The following is a 20,912-nucleotide window of genomic DNA, read 5'->3' on the forward strand; positions in this document are numbered from 1 at the left end:
CTCTTCTGTCGCCCGTGCTGTCCAAGAAGTAGCACCCACTGCCCCCTCCAGACACTTACAGGCTTCGGCTACACCTCCCCTCCCGCTTGTTCTGATGTTCTGTGGCTGATGCCACTAAGAACCGCAAACAAAAGAACCAAGCCCTCCAAGAGCAGACAGGCCCAGGTTACTATCGCTGGTGCAGCTAGGCCAGTGGTTGCTGTAGGTGAATACCCAACTGCTGGGAGTGTAAAAGATAGTGTCCCTGCAGTCACCACAGTTGTTACACCCGCCAATTGTAGTAAAGTCACTGCTGATGGTAAAACGCCAGAAAATATCTCCAAGAGCCGATCTAAAACAATCACTGTATCAAACTCCTCCAGTCGGGCTGCAGTATGCAGTAAGCCCCTTCAACAAGAAGGCCCAACATCTGTAAGTAGCCCACTGAGCGTATCTCAAAGCACATCTGCAACTAGTATTAATGTTACACAAAATGAAGACATTGTGAGTCTACCAATTGGTGCATTATCATCCACTCCTGCGGTCACACTCACAACAGCGGTGGCAGCAGCCATGGCCATTAAGAGCAAACCAGTGTCAGTGGTCGGCAATAGCACCACTGCCTCTAAAGTCCCAGGGCCCCGGACCAATTCACAGGTCACCACTACTGAACCTAACAGGAAGCTATCGAGGCCGCTCAGCTCCACTGGAAGCTCTAGCAGTTCCAGCAGATGGGCTGTCTCTGGCTTGTGTTCCACAGACGGTCGTAGCACCTCCTCCAGCGTCACGGTAGACGTCTACGTTGTCTACCGTCTCAGCTCCGGTCTGCACCCCCATGTCTCGGACAGCATGGCACCAGTTAGGATTCAGGGCACCCAGACCACCCAGACCAGGCGTGCTCCATGCAAGAAGCACAACTTTCCCCGTACCCCTCTGTGAGCTCCATTGCCCCTCTCCTCAACAGTTCTGACTTTCTCCGTGGCAATGGACACAGCTTCTACCAGCGCTGAGCTGAGGAAAGGAGGCGCCATCTGATTGGCCTGCTGGTCGCTGGCCGCCATGGCGAGCAGGGGTTCCTGGTGGTCCGGGTACCATTTCAGTGGGTGGGGGGGATCAAGTGATGTGGATAAGAGTAGGTCCAAATCAAAGATTGTGTTCTTTAAGGTTTAAATCTCCATAGACGTATTATGGTCCATATTATTTCTTTTGGTTTTTTACATCTTCAGGTGGAGACACAAATAAGGAACTTTTGGAATACTTTGGTTCAACTATCTTGTAGTAAATATCCACAATGAGGTCTATAAGAAGATTTCAAACTTTTACTGAGGTTAATAAGTTATGTTAAATAATACCCAGAAATGTAATTTACTAACTTGCATCAGGGTTTACTGTAGAGAATCCATTTTCTCAAGAGCTATTTTGTAAATACCAATGTTTCATACTAGAGTATGTACATACAAGAGTATGTATGTATGTACAAAGTTGATTGATAAAGTTTATAAGCATCCTTTTCCATGCATCAACGAGGTGGGTGTTTGTGTCTGTGATTTTTGACCAACGGCCTCTAGGTGGCGATAGAAGCATTCTGTTTAATCATATTCTATACGTTTCCACATGGAGGCCTTGAAAGGCAGGTTTCTACAGCCGCACTCGATGCATGCTAAATGGAAACGTTTTGAGAATATCCAGAGCATTATAGTACTTGTCGATGGTGAAAGGAAATTGTATCTAGAATTGTTCTTTTCACATGTTGTTTAGGACATCCCAAAAATAACCAAGAGAGTATGTTAAAATTGACATTATCATATATAATGATATACCATTGTGTGCCTTCATCCAAACCGTCTTGCGATACAGTGAACACATTGGTAACATGTCGACCCCTAACCCTATATGTCTTAATACTTTTATATATGACCCATGCTTCAGGATAGTAAATTGTCTCCCATCCCAAAGTCAATCGACATAATGAACTGAATAGCAACTCTGGACAAACTAATGAAGCAATTGTGATACGATAGAATTAAAATAAAAAGTAGTCTGTATATTTTGATAAGCTTTATTTACATGCAATAGTGCTCCAGCATGCGTAACCATGGCAATGGCTAGACTCGTGAGGGATGTAGACTAGGGGTCTCCTTCATCTGGGGGTCCGCTGACCTCAGGCAGAGGCAAGTACTTATTTTTACCGCCATTTCCAGGGAGGCTTGGCCCCCACACATTGCCAGAGCTTCCCTTCCGGCGGGCGTTTGGGGACCAGCAGTAAACAATGCTTCAGGACAGCCCCCACTTCAGCTTATGAACGACTGTAAAAATGTCAATTTCCAGAATCTCTCCCATTAAGTGATGCTAAAAGTAAAAAAATGACTCATAATGCTAAAAATAAATAACTATACAATATATAGAATCTCTGTGAACACTAGACTACTGGAACGTGACGCTTGTTCATTTTGCATACACATGTTACAAGTTTTGTTAATGCCGCACGACACTCGATACATTTGTGTTATTTCTACACAGAGAGACAGAGTCTGAAGGACTTACAGCATGAAGAGAGCTCAGTGTTCACGTCCTCTGACTCTGCAGGACTACAGCGTGAGGAGAGCTCAGTGTTCACGTCCTCTGACTCTGCAGGACTACAGCGTGAGGAGAGCTCAGTGTTCACGTCCTCTGAGTCATACTGTCTGCAGTGAAATGTTTAGGAATGATGTGGAGCCGGAATCCTTTGAGCGCTGAATACTGGGGATCATATATATATATATATACACCTGCACCATATATATATATATATATATATATATAGATTACCTACACCATATATATATACATACCTACGCCATATATATAAATACAGTACCTGCACCATATATATATATATATATATATATATATATATATATATATATATATATATATATATATATATATACCTACACCATATATATATAAATATACCTACACCATATACATATATTCCTATGGCCCACTGAACCAAGGGGAAAAAAGAATAATATCTCAATCATTTGAGGAAGCTTGTATAAAGAATCCTTTTCAATATGAAAATAAAACATATGTACAGGTAATACTAACATATTTATGTACAAAATGCATAAATATATAAATATCCGTGATACAAAAATAAATATCGGGTCATTCTCTCTCTTCTCATGCGTCTGCTGAGTCGCTCGTCCCTTCGGCGTCCAAGGCCCCCTCGCCAAGGGCCCCCCCCTCGCCTAGGGCCCCCCCCTCGCCGAGGGCCCCCCTCTCGCTGGGAACCATGTCTACCTCCTCCAGCGATGCATTCTGGGACTGCGGCGTGGTGGCCGCTGAGGAGGATGCGGTGAAGTTTCCTTCGTCTTCGAGGGCCAAGTGAGGGAAGGACGAGTCTAGAAGAAATAAATCAGCAACTTTAGATGTCAACCCTCAGCACATCGCAAAATGTTATTTTACGTAGTTATTAAAATACATTTTATAAATGGTACTGTATTGTAACGAAATAGCATTTATTACATTTGCAACTGATGCTCATTGTAGTATAGACAATATGTGGGGTTGAAACAATACCTTTAGTGAAGCGCTCCTCTGGTTCGTTATCCCCATAAAAGTGGGCGTCATCCTCTATATCCTGTACGCTGATTGGCTGATGGGAAGGGTGGAGAAGCTGAAGGGTGGAGTCGTCGGAGGGGCAGAAATCCTCTCTGTGGTGCTCAGGGGCACTGAGGCAGGAAAGGGAAACAATATTTAGTAACTTCATTTATACATTTGGTCATTTCTTATATAGAAATATTAATATTTCATCAGAGTCCTGGTTTAAGATAAGATGTCCTTTATTAATCCCAGTTGGTAGATAAGGGTTTGTTATCGATGAAGGTAATGCTATTGATTTGTTTTTGAACCTCAAAGAACCAGAGAGCCAAGATATGCTTTTGGTGAAAGAGTCGGTGGAGCAGCGGTGTGGTGGTGTGTGTACCAGGTGGAGCCGCAGTGTGGTGGTGTGTGTACCAGGTGGAGCCGCAGTGTGGTGGTGTGTGTACCAGGTGGAGCCGCAGTGTGGTGGTGTGTGTACCAGGTGGAGCCGCAGTGTGGTGGTGTGTGTACCTGGTGGTGCAGTGGTATGCGGGCAGGTGTCCGTTGGACATGTGGTGTGGCAGCAGCGTGTCACACTCCATATCCCCGTCCCTCTCCTCCTGAGACCACAACACACACAGGATGAGCCACCATGTCCTTCTCACAGCAAGTTATCATCGTTCTGTCTCATGTGTATGAATAACCATATTTTATTATCTACATGAACTATTGTTGAGTGCGTTAGTTCAAAATAAATATTCCCGCTTGTGTTGCGATGTTATAAATATTTCTCCTGCCAATGAAGCAGATGACTGAAGACAGCTTGTTGTGTCCTCACCTGCTGGAACCCCGGGAGGCAGTGTGGTTTGCCGTTGGGGGTGTACCCTCTGTTGGGGATGTACTCTCCATTGGAGAGGCAGCTGGTGTGATGGTGGGTGGGGGCATTGTGGGGGTCCAGGGGGCAGTGCCCCGGGCCCAGGGGCCGCCCCTGCAGCGGGACCATGGTGTACTGGCAGGAGGACACCGCTGGCGCTACGACCAGGAAGCCCAGGTCCGACGTTTGCTCTGAGAACAAGAGACGGCCAGCGTTAAATAGAGCAGCTAGAGCGCCAGGAGGCGGAGAGTCACCCAGCGTTATATAGAGCAGCTAGAGAGACGGCCAGCGTTAAATAGAGCAGCTAGAGAGACGGCCAGCGTTATACAGAGCAGCTAGAGACGGCCAGCGTTATACAGAGCAGCTAGAGAGACGGCCAGCGTTATACAGAGCAGCTAGAGCGCCAGGAGGCTGAGACACCAAACGTTATATAGAGCAGCTAGAGGGGCTGAGAGACACCCAGTGTTATATAGAGCAGCTAGAGGGGCTGATAGACACCCAGTGTTATATAGAGTAGCTAGAGGGAGGCTGAGAGATGCCCAGCGTTATATAGAGCAGCTAGAGGGAGGCTGAGAGATGCCCAGCGTTATATAGAGCAGCTAGAGGGCCTGAGAGACACCCAGCGTTATATAGAGCAGCTAGAGGGGCTGAGAGACGCCCAGTGTTATATAGAGCAACCAGCGTTACATAAAGCAGCTAGAGGCTGAGAGACGCCCAGTGTTTTATAGATTATCTAGAGGGCAAAGAGACACCCAACGTTATATAGAGCAGCTAGAGGGCCTGAGAGACGCCCACTGTTATATAGAGTAGCTAGAGGGCCTGAGAGACGCCCAGTGTTATATAGAGCAGCTAGAGGGCCTGAGAGACGCCCAGTGTTATATAGAGCAGCTAGAGGGCCTGAGAGACACCCAGTGTTATATAGAGCAGCTAGAGGGGCTGAGAGACGCCCAGTGTTATATAGAGCAGCTAGAGGGCCTGAGAGACGCCCAGTGTTATATAGAGCAGCTAGAGGGGCTGAGAGACGCCCAGTGTTATATAGAGCAGCTAGAGGGAGGCTGAGAGATGCCCAGCGTTATATAGAGCAGCTAGAGGGACCGTCTATGGCTATTTCGATCTTCCCAGATACAGTTAAACTCTACCAATGCTCTGGATCCATTTGTATCGATTAGACAGTATTTATGTATGTTTCAAATATATTCTTATGCATAAGATATATCTAAATCTAATACTTAGATTTTGATTTTTAATAAAGGGTCTGTAAAATATACATCTATTTTATATAAATCGTTTTAGATATTTTACAGACCCTTTATTAAAAATCTAAATCTAAGTATTCTTATTAAATCGATATTAATCACTCTATGAGTACAGTATGTATTTGATATGTCTATCTATATATAAGTTAATGTGCTGGTGTCTCCTCACTCTGCTTGGCCCATGTCCTCCACAGGCAGAAGGGAATGAAGGCCACGATGATGAAGACGAAGGCGCCCAGGACCCCACCCACTATGAGGTAGGGCAGGTCGTTGGGGCGCGGCACCGCCCCACCTGAAGGGCCGTGGTGAGGAGTCTCTGATGGGAGGGGGCGCTGGTGGTGAGGGCGAGCTTGGGGGAGAGAGAGACAGAGAGTGAGAGAGAGAGACAGAGACAGAGCGAGAGAGAGATAGAAAGGAAAGCATTAATTGATGGACCATGTGACATAGCAGTCTATTGGTGGCAGTCCGTTGGTATAATTTAAATATGCCATAAACCTGAGATTGCTGTGTTGTGTGGTGTTGCTGGGAGTAACCCAGCAACACAAGCAGACTGCCCAGCAGTGTGAGGCTGAGGAAGGCTCCTCGAGGCCCGTACCTTTGGTCTCCAGGATGACCACGTTGCCGAACTCGCTGTCCCCGCCCTCGTTGAAGCACTGCATCTTGATGTCGTAGGCGGTCTCAGGCTGCAGGTCGGTGATGGAGTGCCAGTAGCGATCGCCCTCCACTACGTCCTTCTTGTAGTCACTGTCGTTGTCACTGTCCGTGGGCCGGTAGAAGATGTTGAAGCCGTAGATGGGCGTGTTGTTCACCGAGACGTACTGCACCATGGGACGGGGAACAAAGGTTATGGGTCGGGGTTGGGGTGGGAGGTCAACCTAGGGCCCAGAAGGTGGCTGCTTCAGGTACACCAGCAGCAGGATAGGATCATTAGTAGGTCTGTTTGTTTTTTCTTTCTATCATGGTTACGAAGAGAGTTAGTGATACTCAAATGTTACCCCCGAAGGCTGATCCTGTCTGTCTCTGTCTGTCTGTGTCTCTCTCTGGCGCTCTCTCTCTCCATCCATCTAGTCTCTCTCTCTCTCTCTCTCTCTCTCTCTCTCTCTCTCTCTCTCTCTCTCTCTCTCTCATGTTTATCGTCCTCTCTCACCTTCCACTTGAGGATGATGGCGGTCTCGTTGATGGCCTCGTTGTAGGTGATGTAGGGTCCGTCCACGGGCCTCTCGTTGGTCCGCCCCCCCACCACTGTGTAGGCCTTCGACGGAGCGCTGGGGGGGCTGCAGCCAATCACGTTCACCGCCACCACGCGGAACTTATAGGACGTACCTGTTGGGGGGAGGGGGGGGGTAAGTGCTCTGCGTACTGCTGATACAGGCGGACCCCCGACCAAACAGAATGAGGTTCTTTATGACTAATGATCGAGAACCGCACATGTTTTCTTTCTGCCTTACGTTAAAAGTCCACATGTTGTGATTGCGATCGGACAACGATGAACGGCAGTCGTTAGCGAAACGACCATAACAACGGTCATTATCCTGACCAATCAGAGCGGGGAGGGGGGGCATGGGAATACAATTAGGAAGAAATGCTTCCCTGTAATAACATAAACATATATGCGTGTATATATATCAAGGTATATATATATAGACAGTCGTATATATATGATCTACAGTGTCTAATGACTAGAGTCATAATATTGTATATATATATACACACAAATATATATATGTGTATATATATATACCAGTGGAGGCTTCTCCATTGAGGAGAGGGAGGTAAATCCTCCCTAACATTGTTGAGAATAAAAAAATGTAGATTGCCCGGACTACTGTAATGAATTAATGCCCTTAAATATGACTACTTTAATGCCTTTGAACATATAATGTTTGTTTCCCTGGGTAAAGGGACCTATCGCCTATTGACAATTACTTCAGGGAGGAAGGTCCTCCCTCAGCCTCTCTCGTTGACTCCCATTCATTTCCCCCGAAAGTACTGGCGGCCGGTGAATAACATGGGTTTCAATGGGAGAGAGGGGCGCAGCCATGCGCATTGGGGCGCAGCCATGACTTACAGCCAGTAAAATCAGCACTGTTTCAAAATGACAGTTCACCATCTATATATCCATATGATGGAATCATCAGGAAGACATATGTCGATGTTACTCTCAGACACCGCCCTCCTAAGTTTAATTTGGTGAGACCTGAGGTGTGACTCTAAAACCCAGGTCTTTCAGTGGCATGTTCTCAGGCAGAACTTTTAGTCCCTGTTGCATCATTTATGCACTGCAGAGACCTGCTCGAGAACATCCTTAAAGCAACCCAGCAGTTTAGGATCAATTCTGTGGCATATGCCGCCAAATGCACCACTTCCTGCAATCAGTGTCATGTCAAGAGTCACGTCCCACCGTGACTTGCGTCATCTAACAAACAAACCCATACACCTCACAGTGACTATATTGTACCCTGTCAAAATGACAATATTCCACAGCACTTCATTAGCACCGCCATATGTATGAGTGTTATATGACTTACTGAAATAAAACCGTTATTTACAATAACGTTTTAGCCAGTCTCTGTTTCAAACGTTCTGCTCTGCTTTGAATTAAAGTTGGGTTATTTTGTTGACATCAAAGTGTCTTTTCCGAGGCACTTCCAACACCATGACATGGGCAGATTTATGGATCTCCCTCTGGGCAGCGTTTAATATTGATGGCCGCGTCCCAGAGATGATGCCTCTCGGACACTTATAGTTCACGCCACAATGTATGTGTGTTCGTGAATGTGATTAGCTCAATCTGGTCCATGGATTATTTTGATGTCCGAGAGAGGGTTAAGCCTCTCGGATGCTTATAGTATGCCATTTAGTGTTGTTCATTTCCTATCCAACATCATCATTATAACACGCCAAGTTGGCGTGGGTCATAGCCATGGGGATAACACAATCCCCATCCTTCCTAGAACTCCCAGCCCAAAACACATTTTTTTCTGGATTCGAGCTTAAACACAGGGTTCACCTACACTTTAACTCTTTTTCCAGAAGATCAATTTGGAGAGTTTGACCCCGTTAGAGCACGCGTAAGCCTCTGTCTGGATTTCTATAGCATGTTGCTGGGTCAGTTGTTTGAACAATAGGGGCGTCATGCAGTGTTTGAGTCTATTCATGTATAAAAGTACCGGCTTGAAACAGGATAGGGTATCAGTTGACCAACCGATCCCTGGAGGACCTGAGAAACCAACACCGCAATCATGATGGGCAAGGTAAAATACACCAAATTATTTAAAATATTGAAGCCAACTTAGATACTTCCTTTTAGAATCAATGAATAGTGGCAACATCCAAGCATGATCTGCTATGGTTGACAAATGATTTGTTTCAGATCACTTTCTACGAGGAGAAGAATTTCCAGGGTCGCTCCTATGAGTGCATGAGCGACTGTGCCGACATGTCCTCTCACATGAGCAGGTGCCAGTCCTGCAGGGTGGAGAGTGGCTGCTTCATGGTCTACGAGAGGAACAACTACATGGGAAACCAGTACTTCATGAGGAGGGGAGAGTACCGTGACATGAACCGCATGATGAGCATGGGAATGATGTTTGACAACATCAGGTCCTGCAGGATGATCCCCTATGTAAGAGAAGTCCCCAACGTTATACTGTTCAATTTATTTGAACATTTCAGCTGTTAGATGGATTGTGTTTTTGTTATAAGTCTACCGACATTATCTTTGAATCTCTGCATTACAGCACAAAGGCCAGTTCAGGATGAAGATCTACGAGAGGGAGAACTTCGGTGGTCAGTCCTATGATCTGATGGACGACTGTGACGACGTCCAGGATCGTTACCGTATGTCCGACTGCCAGTCCTGCAACGTGATGGACGGACACTGGCTGATGTACGAGCAGCCCCAGTACAGAGGCAGGATGATGTACATGAGGCCCGGAGAGTACAAGAGCTTCAGGGAGATGATGAGCGGCCAGAGGTTCATGAGCATGAGGCGCATCACTGACATGTGTTAGTTTTATCATCAATAAAACATGATCTAACTTAAATGTTCCGGTTTGTTGCTTGTTAATATATCTTAAGTAGCACTTGCATACACAGGTGACCTATACAACTGCTAGGCAAAAAAGATTACTCATCCAATCAATAAAAAAACGTTAATTTTCTGAGAGAGAACTCAAAAATAGTAAAATAACTATGGAAGTAAATCTGTGCCATCGGATTTTGAAAATAAAAAGCCATATAATTCTAAGCACTGAATATTTATGCATTGAAATAACGTATCTGGATTTTTTGCCTCTGAATTTAACTTTATTTTTCAATGTTCAAAAATATAAAAAAATAAATCAAATAAAAATAAATCAAATATTCAACGTTAAAAAATTAAACTTAAATAATTTTAACGTCCCCAAATTCAACATGCCAAATTCAGCTGCAAATTTCAATGTACGAAAATTCAGTGTTAACATCCAGGGACCAAAGGAAGAGCAATCGATCCTAGATGCTAGATCGCACAATGCATTTCGTGATCGCCCCATGCAAAGTCAATGAGATCCGTCAACGGATGGATGCAGTGGGCAAGGGGTGTAAAGGCCCATTCACACCCTACGGTAAATACGGATAGGAACCCTTCCGTCCGGTCCCGGAGGTCGTTTCGTCCGTCAGTGGATCCGTCGCCTCTGAGCTTACGAATCCGGGGCGAGGCGGCATTATAGAGTCAGTCCAACCATTCGAGAAAATAGAGCGAATAGTGTCATATCTGATCTGTATTCATGTATTGTATTTAACGTTTTATACTTATATTATACTATATACCTGACCTTTTTATTTTATTGTTCACCTGCTTGGGCAATGAGTTGTAACTGGTCATTTAAAAATGGCGCAACATTTTGAGGAGAATCTGCGGATTCGTGAGGGGTGTCACATGCCACCGCCGCCTAGGCCTGCACCTTCTTTGCCGATTTCGGATGACACAAAGCAAAATCATCTCCTCTACAGATGCCATGTTTGCGATTGTCAATGCCGTTAATTTGTGAAAACAACAGTCACTGCCCTCTAGAGGATGTATTGCGTATCATCCATAACAACGCTGAAACCGGACGGATGTATGAAGGTTTGGTACGGACGGACGAGTTTCGTCCGGATCCGGAGGTATGAATCGGCCTTTACATGGTTTGCTAGGTACTCATGGCTTACTGGTCGCATTACTAGCAATCGACTGTATTGCTGGCCCTGTTTGCTAATGAATAATGGCAAATCTCCAAAGTTGGCTGTTCATGGTTTCACTGATGTCAAAAATCTTGATAGGGCAACCAAATGCCACGACAAGTGTCAAGTTCACGTTGGTGATGCTATGCGACATTCCTTGCTAGGCACCTTGCCTATAGATCAGGTTTGCTTGAAATAATGTTCTCATTCTTTTACTAGTTTGTTACTCTGACCGTTGTGTTTGATATTGTGGAAAGGGTGTCGAAAGGGTGAATGATTCAGAGCATGATGCATTTTAAATGGCATCACTTTTGGTCTTGAGTCTTTTCTTAAAACAATTGTAACTGAAAATAAACATAGCTAAATTACGACCAATAACTTCAGTCATTGAGGGCAGAAATAGGCCCAGGTTTTTTTATTTACTTGTACAAATCAAGAGTAGGCCTGATTTGACTCATGGGCTTTGCATCCTTTCCTTCTGCCATTGTAGTCCATTTCAAAGACATGCTGCCCACCAGCTTTCAATTTACAGTGATGCCACTGGTGGCTTTGTATCAATTTTATTCACATAACTATCCCTCCCTACTATTTTGCAGTTCACCAAAACACCCTGAAACAACTTGAGTCTCACATTCTTATGCCACCATACACCAACAGTGCAAGCAGGCCAATGGCAACCAAGTGTGCAGTCCTTCCTCCCTCACTTTAAAAACCACCAGCCGCCACTGATATATACATACATTTATAATATAATAACATTGTGAAGAAAGCGTGGGTTTATTACTCTCAACAACGGTGGGCTCATGACTTCAAAGCGTGCAAGGTGATTGGACGAACCTTTCTCCAGGGCGGCGATCTCCACGGAGAGGAGTGTGGGTGGGATTTTGGCCACGGCGGTGACCCAGTCCTCCCCCGCCTTCTTCACCTTCTTGTACTCCACCCGGAACGATATGATGGGGAAGCCCCGGTTACCGCGCGGGATCCACGTCACAAATGCCGATGTCTCCGTCGCCGTGGAGATGGTGGGCTTGTCCGGGGCCTCGGGGGCTGTGGGGGGAGGGGTGAGAGAGGGTTAACTTGAGGTGTGTGTGTGTGTGTGTGTGGGTGTGTGTGTGTGTGTGTGTGTGTGTGTGTGTGTGTGTGTGTGTGTGTGTGTGTGTGTGTGTGTGTGTGTGTGTGTGTGTGTGTGTGTGTGTGTGTGTGTGTGGGGGAGGGGTCAGACATGAACCAGCAGGAGACGTGCACACACAGAGACACACGGACGCAGGACCAGACGAGGACACAGGAGGACAAACAGTACGTACAAAATAAAAGTTCAAAATGATCTTGACATGAAAAGGTGAAAAACGGTTCAAAAGAGCGTCCAGTAAAATGTTTACAATCACTTACACAGTGCTCATCCTTCAGTGAGTGAGACAAGCAGAAAGGAAACATTGTGTTAGTCACTAGTAGTGAGGAGAGAGGAGACATTGTGTGAGTCACAGTAGTGAGGAGAAAGGAGACATTGTGTGAGTCACTAGTAGTGAGGAGAGAGGAGACATTGTGTGAGTCACTAGTAGTGAGGAGAAAGGAGACATTGTGTGAGTCACTAGTAGTGAGGAGAGAGGAGACATTGTGTTTGTCACTATTAGTGAGGAGAAAGGAGACATTGTGTGAGTCACTAGTAGTGAGGAGAGAGGAGACATTGTGTGAGTCATTAGTATTGAGGAGAGAGGAGACATTGTGTGAGTCATTAGTATTGAGGAGAGAGGAGACATTGTGTTTCTCACTAGTGGTGAGGAGAGAGGAGCAGAGAGGATGCATCAGTACAACACTAGAGGTTAGTGTCTGAGAGGAGAGAGGAGAGATGAGGGAGGAGAGAGGGGGGAGGAGGGAGGAGGGAAGGGGGAGGAGGGGGGAGAGAGGAGAGAGGGGAGAGGTAGGAGAGAGAACAGGGGGGAGGGAGGTGGGAGGCGGGGGGACTCACGGGAGAGGCTGGGTGAGGGGACGGCAGGGGTCTTTGGTGGGTCGTTTTGACCCCCTGGAACCCTGCGGCCTACAGGTCAACACAAACAGCATCCACTCATGAAGCCACAACTACTACAGACAACGTCACAGTGCGTATCTTTATGTTTGTTATTTATTAATGTGACACTGACCCAAGGTTTAGATCCTGTGTCTAAAGTGGTGAGTGTAGCACACGTGTGTGTGCGTCTTCCCCTACCTCGGCCGGTCCTGAAGGTCATCATGGCGGGCTGGCCCAGGCCAGCACAGTTCTTGGCGGCCATCTCCACCTCGTATAGGCTGTCGGGCTGCAGCTTGGCCAGCGTCAGCTTGTGGAGCGAGCCCGAGATACGGCTGGAGGTCCACTCGCCCTGGGTTTCGCCCAGCTTGGGGAGGGGAGGAGAGGAGAGGAGAGAGGAGAGAGGAGGGGGGGGAGAGAGGAGAGGAGAGAAGGAGAGGAAAGGAGGGGAGAGAATAGGAGAGGGGAGAGGAGAGGAGAGAGGAGAGGAAAGAGGAGAGAAAAGAGGAGAGAGAGGAGAGGAGAGAGGAAAAGACCTTCAGCTTAGTTCTCAAGATAGGTGTGTGTCCTTATGTGTATCTCAGATAAGATTCGGCTGTTCATGATTATAAATGGAGCAAGGATCATAATAGAAATCATGATATAATGTGATACATTAAGATATAAACTGCGATACATTGTGATGTAACATGTAATATCGTGATACATCCTGAAAGATCCTGATAGAACGAGTTGGAACGTGATAGATCGTGATAGAACGAGATCAAACTAAATAGAACTAGATAGAACCAGATAGAACTAAATAGAACTAGATGAGACGCCTGAGCAGTCAACCCCTGGTCTGCTTACCTTCCGGTACTTGACCGTGTACTCCAGGACGGGCGCCCCCCCGTCCCCCCGCGGCCGCCACGTCAGCTCGTAGAAGTCGGCCTTCCCCGTGCGGGGCTGGCTCAGGATGATGGGGGCCTCCGCCGGGGAGATGTGCCCGGGCAGCTCAGAGCAGTCCAGGGGCAGCAGGGGCCCCGGGCCCCCCGGCCTGGGGGCCTGCTCCCGCAGCACCTTGTCGGGGCTCAGCGGCCGCAGGACAGAGGGCGGCTTGAGGCGCGACGGGCTCCCTGCAGATAGACACATGACCATCAGAGTGATGTCCTTTACGTAGAGCCCCTTTCACACACCCAGTCTTTCCCAGAAATGTTCCAGGACCTCCCCTGCATGGGGTTGAGTGTGACGGGAAAAGGAGTCAATCTGCGATATGCCTTGTGGGGGTTCAATAACAAATATCAACACAGCTTCTTTGTTTGCAGACAAGATGCTTTTTTCAAGTAGGTTTTGAGACTGGTTCTAAAATAATGAAGCTGCTCTTGCTCCCCCTGCTGGCCTCCAGAACGGCTCAGTACCGCCCCCTGCTGGCGTCCAGATCGGCTCAGTACCGCCCCCTGCTAGCCTCAAGAACGGCTCAGTACCGCCCCCTGCTGGCCTCCAGAACGGCTCAGTACCGCCCCCTGCTGGCCTCCAGAACGGCTCAGTACCGCCCCCTGCTGGCCTCCAGAACGGCTCAGTACCGCCCCCTGCTGGCCTCCAGAACGGCTCAGTACCGCCCCCTGCTGGCCTCCAGAACGGCTCAGTACCGCCCCCTGCCGGCGATCCCTCTCTGTTCATGCTTTGCTATGAGAGTGAAAATCACTTGCTGTGCCTGGAAGGTTATCCCATCCCAGTAATTTACCAAGAACTACGTGTGAAAGAGGCTCAGGGTAGAGTTACATAGTTTATATAGGCTAGGGTTATGAGTTATAAAGTTTAAATAGATTAGTTTTTGGTCAGGTAATGTGGTTTATCTAGTTGCTAATAGCTAATTTAGGTTATGGTTGGTTATGTTTATCATGGATATTTAGTGATTATAAGTTAGAGTTGGTTATGGTTATGGTAGTTATAAAGTTGATACAGGTCACTCGATCGGCTCCTGAGGGCACTCACCCGTCGGCACGGTGACCAGGCGGGCGGAGGCCTGTGCGCTGCCCACGCCGTTTTCGGCCATGCACTGGTAGAGGCCCTGGTCCTGGGGGCCCACGTTGATGACTCGCAGGGCGCGGGCCGTGACGCGGTGCCGTGGCGACGGGGCCAGGGGCCGGGCGTTGTGCAGCCACACCACGGCGGGCGCCGGCTTGCCCCGCGCCTGGCAGCTGAAGCGCACCGTCTCGCCCCAGGACACCTCGTCCAGCTCCTGCTGCAGCTCCAACGTCACCTGGGGGGGCTCTGTGGGGGGAGAGACCAGGCTTAGGGCGGGAGGAACCAAAGTGTGCGTGTGCAATGCATAAACAACTGGTTGGGATTGTATGCGTGTGCGTGCTACATAGTGACATTTTCAACAGATCCGAGTATTCCAACAGGGCAGGTCTCCAAGCGGAACACATTGAGTGCATGTAAGTGAGTGGGTGTACGTATCCACCACTCCAACCTGGCAAGTATAGGCACCATGTGTGCATGTCCATGCATCTTTGTGTGTGTGTGTGTGTGTGTGTGTGTGCGTGCGTGCGTGCGTGCGTGCGTGTGTGTGGTTAAGCACATATGCGTATGGGGCATGGGGAGGCGGGCGAGGCTGGGCTAGCCAGTTGATGGTTGGCTGCCTGTGAATCAGGGTAGAGACAGAGCTCATTAGAGCTCTCTGGTTCTAATTAAGACCAGCTGGAGCAAGAACAAGCCCGCAACACACACACATAAACTCACAGACACACACGCCTGCGCAGCACCCCTCTCTCTAGCTCGCTGCCTCTTTTGCATTTGTTTTCTGTCCTCCCTTTTTCCCTCCCTCTCCCTCTCCCTCTCTCTCTCTCTGCTCCTTCTCTCCTTTTCCTCTTTCCATCCAACTCTCCCTCTTTCTTTTCGCTCGCTTTTTCTCCCTCTCATGCACGGGGGACACTTACACACTCACAAACACAAACACAGCGAATCACTGGGAAAACAGTCATCTATAACGAGGGGCAATCAACCCCGCCGGGGGGGTGGGGGGGGTGGGGGGGGGGTTGTGGGGGGGGACCGGGGGGGGGGGGGGGGGGGGGCTAGCATGCCCCAGCGCCAGTACACACATGAAGCCCTGTCTCTGCCAAACTGCAGCCTAGCGCTTGTGTTTTTTGGGCTTTAATACATGAAAGAGACGAAACTTAAGTATTGGAAGAGAGATAAATTATCCCAGAGTGAGGGGCGTTGACTGAGGGCACACAAGAGGTGGTTTATAAGGGAGAAGTACTGGTTCTGTTGGTGCAGAACCAGTCTGGACTGGTTCTGTTGGAGCAGAACCAGTCTGCAGGGGATGGTTTGTTGTAAAAGCGAATCCCTCATAAGCTTTTAAAACGACATAAATTGAAGCCAAACAACAACACTAACTAACTCCACCACTGCTACACACACACACACACAGTCCACCTCTGCCACACACACCCCCTCCCCCACAGCCCCATGGCGGGCGGGCGCTCACCGAACACCTGCACGTGGTACAGCACGGCGGCCTGCTGCGGCGAGCCCATGCCGTTGTGGGCGCGGCACACGTAGGTGCCCGAGTCGCCCTCCCCGGCCGCGTCGATCAGCAGGTTGCTGAGCAGGAAGCGTGTGTTGTTATGGCGACGCAGGTCTTGGCCGTCCTTGGCCCAGGTGACCAGCGGAGCCGGGACGCCACTGGCCACACACTCCAGCACCAGCCGCTGGCCCTTGGTCACAATGATGGAGCGCGACGCAGGCGGGTAGGTGATGCGGGCCGCCTCCGGGGTGGCGCCTTGGGGGGGGGGGGGGGGGGGGGGGGGGGCAGATCCAAGGTGATCATCAACTTCAGACTCGAGAGGTTTTGAAAAATGTTGCAGGTGACTCATATGTTGTAAAGATCTCCAAGATCGGCGGCCATTGTTGCTGTAGATCACAACAGTGTCACCAGAGACACCCAGTTTGTACCGTTCATAATACTGCCAATGATAGGGCTATCATATCATTATGTTCCATCATTCAAACATAGATAGTGACTAAACCTCATCCCGAAATGACCCGGATCCGGGCAAAGCCCCTTACCCCCAATTGCAACGATGTTTTAAGGCATTCAAACATGTGATAAAGCAGTCATGGGACTGCTTTATAAGTTGAGAGTCAAAAATGATTTGACTCTTAATTTTTGAGTCCATCATCACTAAATATTGTTAGCTAAAGGAAGGCGCTCCTCAAAGCGATGCTCCGTTAATGTGTTTGTGCAGGATGCACTCGTGTGAGCATCGGCCCGTGTCTGCAGGAGACTCACGGCGGATGCGGAGGCGGTCGGCCGACGCCGAGGTCTTGACCTCCTGGGTGACGGGGTTGTAGGCGGCGCACTTGTAGGGCCCGGCGTCGTCCTCCGTGGCGTTGGCGATCTGCAGGTTCCCCGACGGCATGATGAGGTAGTTCCCTGGGGGACCACAACCACAACCACAAACACTTTAATAGTCTGGGCTTTGATATACTAGAAATAATAATTTGTACCAAGACGACATTGTGTCATTAGGCATTATGTTTTTTTGTAGGATAATCATAGATGCTATTGTGTTGTTTGTAATGTTATGTACACACACACACACACACACACACACACACACACACACACACACACACACACACACACACACACACACACAAACACACGCACACACACACACACACACACACACACACACACACACACACACACACACACACACACACACACACACACACAACCGCACACACACACACACACACACACACACACACACACACACACACACACACACACACACACACACACACAACCACACGCACACACACACACACACCCCCACCCTCTGCCCCCAGGCTTCGACAGAAGCACCACGAGCCCACAGATGGCTGGCTATTTTGTTGTTGCTGATAAGCCAGGGAAATAAATGGCTTCCAAATAAACACGGGTCCTCCCATGTTTCAACATCCCCCAGATAAGGCCCTTATCACCGGCTGCTCGCCGCAACGGCCCGATACAGGGATTAGAGCATTCCAGGAGAGAGAGATAGGGGAGACAGGGGGAGGGAGGGAGAGAGAGGGAGGGAAAGAGAGTAGAGGGGGAGGGGGAGGGAGAGGAAAAGGGAGGGAGATAGGGGGAGGGAGAGAGAAAGGGGGGAGAGAGAGAGGGGGAGGGGAGAGGAGGGAGAGGGAGGGAGGGAGAGAGAGAGTAGAGGTGAAGGGAGTGGCGGAGGAAGAGAGAGTGAAGAGGGGAGGGAGAAGGAGCAGGGAGGGGGAAAGGGGAAGGGAGAGGGAGAGAGAGATAAAGAGAAAAAGAAAGAGAACGATTGACAGACATTGACGGAGTGACAAAGACTATTCATCACACATCATCATCAAACAGAACCTTCAGAACCCCACTGACAGTGCCGATGGTCAACCCCATTTCAATTGATACGAATCATTAGTGTATGCTACACGTGAACCCCCTAAGATGGCGCAATTTGATTGGTTCGCTATCTCGGGATATTTGGCAATATCCCATGATTGAGATCTCAAACTCGGGATATTGTTTGAGCGCGCGTGACGGTCGTCTCGTCATGCTATTAAAAACAAATAAACCGCTAATAGAAACAAATAAATCCCGGTAAAATGTGTTTTTTGCAGTGTTCACGTGTAGTATATACTAAAACAATTATTCACCTCAGGCTCCGTGAATATTGTTTTTTCCCCACTATTCACTATGGATGCATTTTGGATAATTTTTAAATATAAATAGAGTGAACATGGTCCTACCCTTGGACGTCTCCAGCCACTCCTGCTTGACGCTGTAGCGGACCAGGGCCTTGGGCTGGCTCTCAGGTAGGTGGCACTGGATGACGGCCGTGTTGCCCTCGTCCACCTCGATGTCCTGGTGGGCGTCCGGCTCAAAGTCCCGCAGCTCTGGAGGAGAACAGGGAGTCAACCTTACTATCCAGATACAACACAGAGAGCTGCTCTGGAGGAGGACAGGGTGAGTCTACATGGAGATCTGTTGATGTCATAGATATCTATCCACTGTGGATCCACCAAAGGTTAAAACAAATAAAAACATGATTGATTTTTATCATAGAGAGATGAACTATTAACAAACTGCATGTGCTTGGAGTCAGGTTCTCCTTCAACGTCCTCACTTGAATTAGATTGCCTTTGCTCTGAGCGAGCCATCATACTGTCAAAGGGTACACTGTTCTAGCCCTAACCCAGTTGACCCTGAGCCATGCAACCCCTTCCACTGGTTCAATCTGTTGAGGTTTCTGGAGCTCTGGGAATTGTAGTTGATGTAGTTGACATATAATCCAGTAGTTATTATGTGTCAAATACTGGGGGATTGAATAATTGATTCATGGAGTTTAATTATGTATAAATGTATGAATTGGTGGACAATTAAAACTACATGCCTGTCTGTGTTTTGCTCCAACAACATTCCGTTGTTATTCTGTAACAATGACAAATAAAAACTGAACTCAACTGAACTCAACTGAATCCACAGTTTTTTGTATCCATCAGAAGTACAACGGCAGTGAGAATGCACAGAGTAGAGTGGCACATGAGCAGTTGAGCTTGGAGCTGGGGCAGGTCTAAAGCTAGCATGGCTGGCATTAGCCTGAGTGAGAACAGGGAGTGGGATTACAGAGGCCACCCCCCCCCCCCGTGCAGACACACAGTCTGCACCGCACAGACATTACCCCTAACCCCTGACCCCCCCCAATGGGGCCCGGAGGCCTGGCCGCGGGGGGTCAAAGGTTAGAGGGGTCCATCGACTAGAGTTTCAGGGAAAGATAAGATAGGATATATAAGATGGTTTGGGAGGAAATGGCATGAGAAGGAAAAAAATAGAGAGCCGTCCGTTTAAAAGACTAGCATGCAAAGTAAGTGTGTGTGTGGGGGGTGGGGGGGGGGGGTAGGGGGCAACATCAGGAACGGAGGGAAAGACGCTGGAAAGAGAGAGTGTAAGCGAACAAGTTAAAAAATGTTGGAGTCGAGCAGGAGTGTGATGGTGAAATGAAAAATGGTAGAAGTCAGACCCTAATTAAATGTCCACCCAGGCCCGGTGGATTTATTCCTGACAAACATGGCCACAGGCCATTCTTTCCAAAGGTGCAATGGCAGACTTATTTTACTTGGCCGGGATTAAGGTTGGCAAATAGGCAAGAGGCCGGTTATACAGCGTCCTGAGGAGAGCTCAGTGTGCTGGGAGAGTTGGCCTGAGGACATCGTTTGTCTAACTGCCAAATGTAATTTACCTAAAACAATATATAGAGTGAACTGCTGTAGCATGTAGGGTGGAGCCAGGCGGCCATAGCTAATGCATTCAGCATACATGTGGAAGGTCTCCTTCTGAGGGACAAGTGCCAATGCTAACGGCACACACACATGTACACGCACACATGTGCACGCATACACACACTGACACACACATACATACACACCACTTTTCCGAGTCCTCAAGGACATCCCATGCGAGGACGCAAATGTTTTTGAGTGCCTGACCGCATTTGTGTGTGTGTGTGTGTGTGTGTATGTGTGTGTGTGTGTGTGTGTGTGTGTGTGTGTGTGTGTGTGTGTGTGTGTGTGTGTGTGTGTGTGTGTGTGTGTGTTTGTGTGTGTGTTGGTGTGAGTGTGTTAGTGTGAGTGTGAGTGTGTGGGCGGAGCCTGGCCGAGACCCGAGACGCTCCATTTGCTAAATCAATCAGGTCCTGTTTTTACAGCTACCCCCTGCCTGCCCTCCTCTCTCTCCTTCCCTCTCCTCGTCTCCTCTCCTCCAGCCCACTTCTTCTCCCAAAACATTCCTCCTGTTACACCTTTTAACCCCCCTCCCTCTCCCCTCCCTCACTCCCCCCTCTCCCCTCCCTCACTCCCCCCTCTCCCTTCCCTCTCCCCTCCCCTCCTGCATTCTTTACAGGAAAAACCCTGCATAGGTGGGCCTCAGGTGTGTTCACGTCGTAGGAGCTCCTTGTGTGTGTGTGTGTGTGTGTGTGTGTGTGTGTGTGTGTGTGTGTGTGTGTGTGTGTGTGTGTGTGTG

General features: G+C 48.4%; 1 protein-coding gene across 1 annotated transcript in view; it reads right to left on the bottom strand.

Annotated features, from left to right (window-relative positions):
* Positions 1 to 461: 461 nt before the first annotated feature.
* The window catches only part of boc (BOC cell adhesion associated, oncogene regulated), a 24,334-nt gene continuing 3,883 nt past the window's right edge, over positions 462 to 20,912 (bottom strand). The window contains exons 3-17 of the mRNA XM_056584220.1: positions 18,644 to 18,790; positions 17,160 to 17,303; positions 16,356 to 16,649; positions 14,858 to 15,136; positions 13,733 to 13,998; positions 13,085 to 13,250; positions 12,848 to 12,916; positions 11,719 to 11,928; positions 6,824 to 6,999; positions 6,272 to 6,494; positions 5,846 to 6,025; positions 4,385 to 4,611; positions 4,078 to 4,166; positions 3,544 to 3,695; positions 462 to 3,365 (exon numbers count right to left, since the gene is read on the bottom strand). Of these exons, the coding sequence (XP_056440195.1) occupies positions 3,145 to 3,365; positions 3,544 to 3,695; positions 4,078 to 4,166; positions 4,385 to 4,611; positions 5,846 to 6,025; positions 6,272 to 6,494; positions 6,824 to 6,999; positions 11,719 to 11,928; positions 12,848 to 12,916; positions 13,085 to 13,250; positions 13,733 to 13,998; positions 14,858 to 15,136; positions 16,356 to 16,649; positions 17,160 to 17,303; positions 18,644 to 18,790 (2,843 nt within the window). The 3' untranslated portion in view covers positions 462 to 3,144. The remainder of the gene's footprint in view (positions 3,366 to 3,543; positions 3,696 to 4,077; positions 4,167 to 4,384; positions 4,612 to 5,845; positions 6,026 to 6,271; positions 6,495 to 6,823; positions 7,000 to 11,718; positions 11,929 to 12,847; positions 12,917 to 13,084; positions 13,251 to 13,732; positions 13,999 to 14,857; positions 15,137 to 16,355; positions 16,650 to 17,159; positions 17,304 to 18,643; positions 18,791 to 20,912) is intronic.

Source organism: Gadus chalcogrammus, chromosome 23 (genome assembly GCF_026213295.1).
Source record: "Gadus chalcogrammus isolate NIFS_2021 chromosome 23, NIFS_Gcha_1.0, whole genome shotgun sequence".
Classification (NCBI taxonomy): domain Eukaryota; kingdom Metazoa; phylum Chordata; class Actinopteri; order Gadiformes; family Gadidae; genus Gadus; species Gadus chalcogrammus.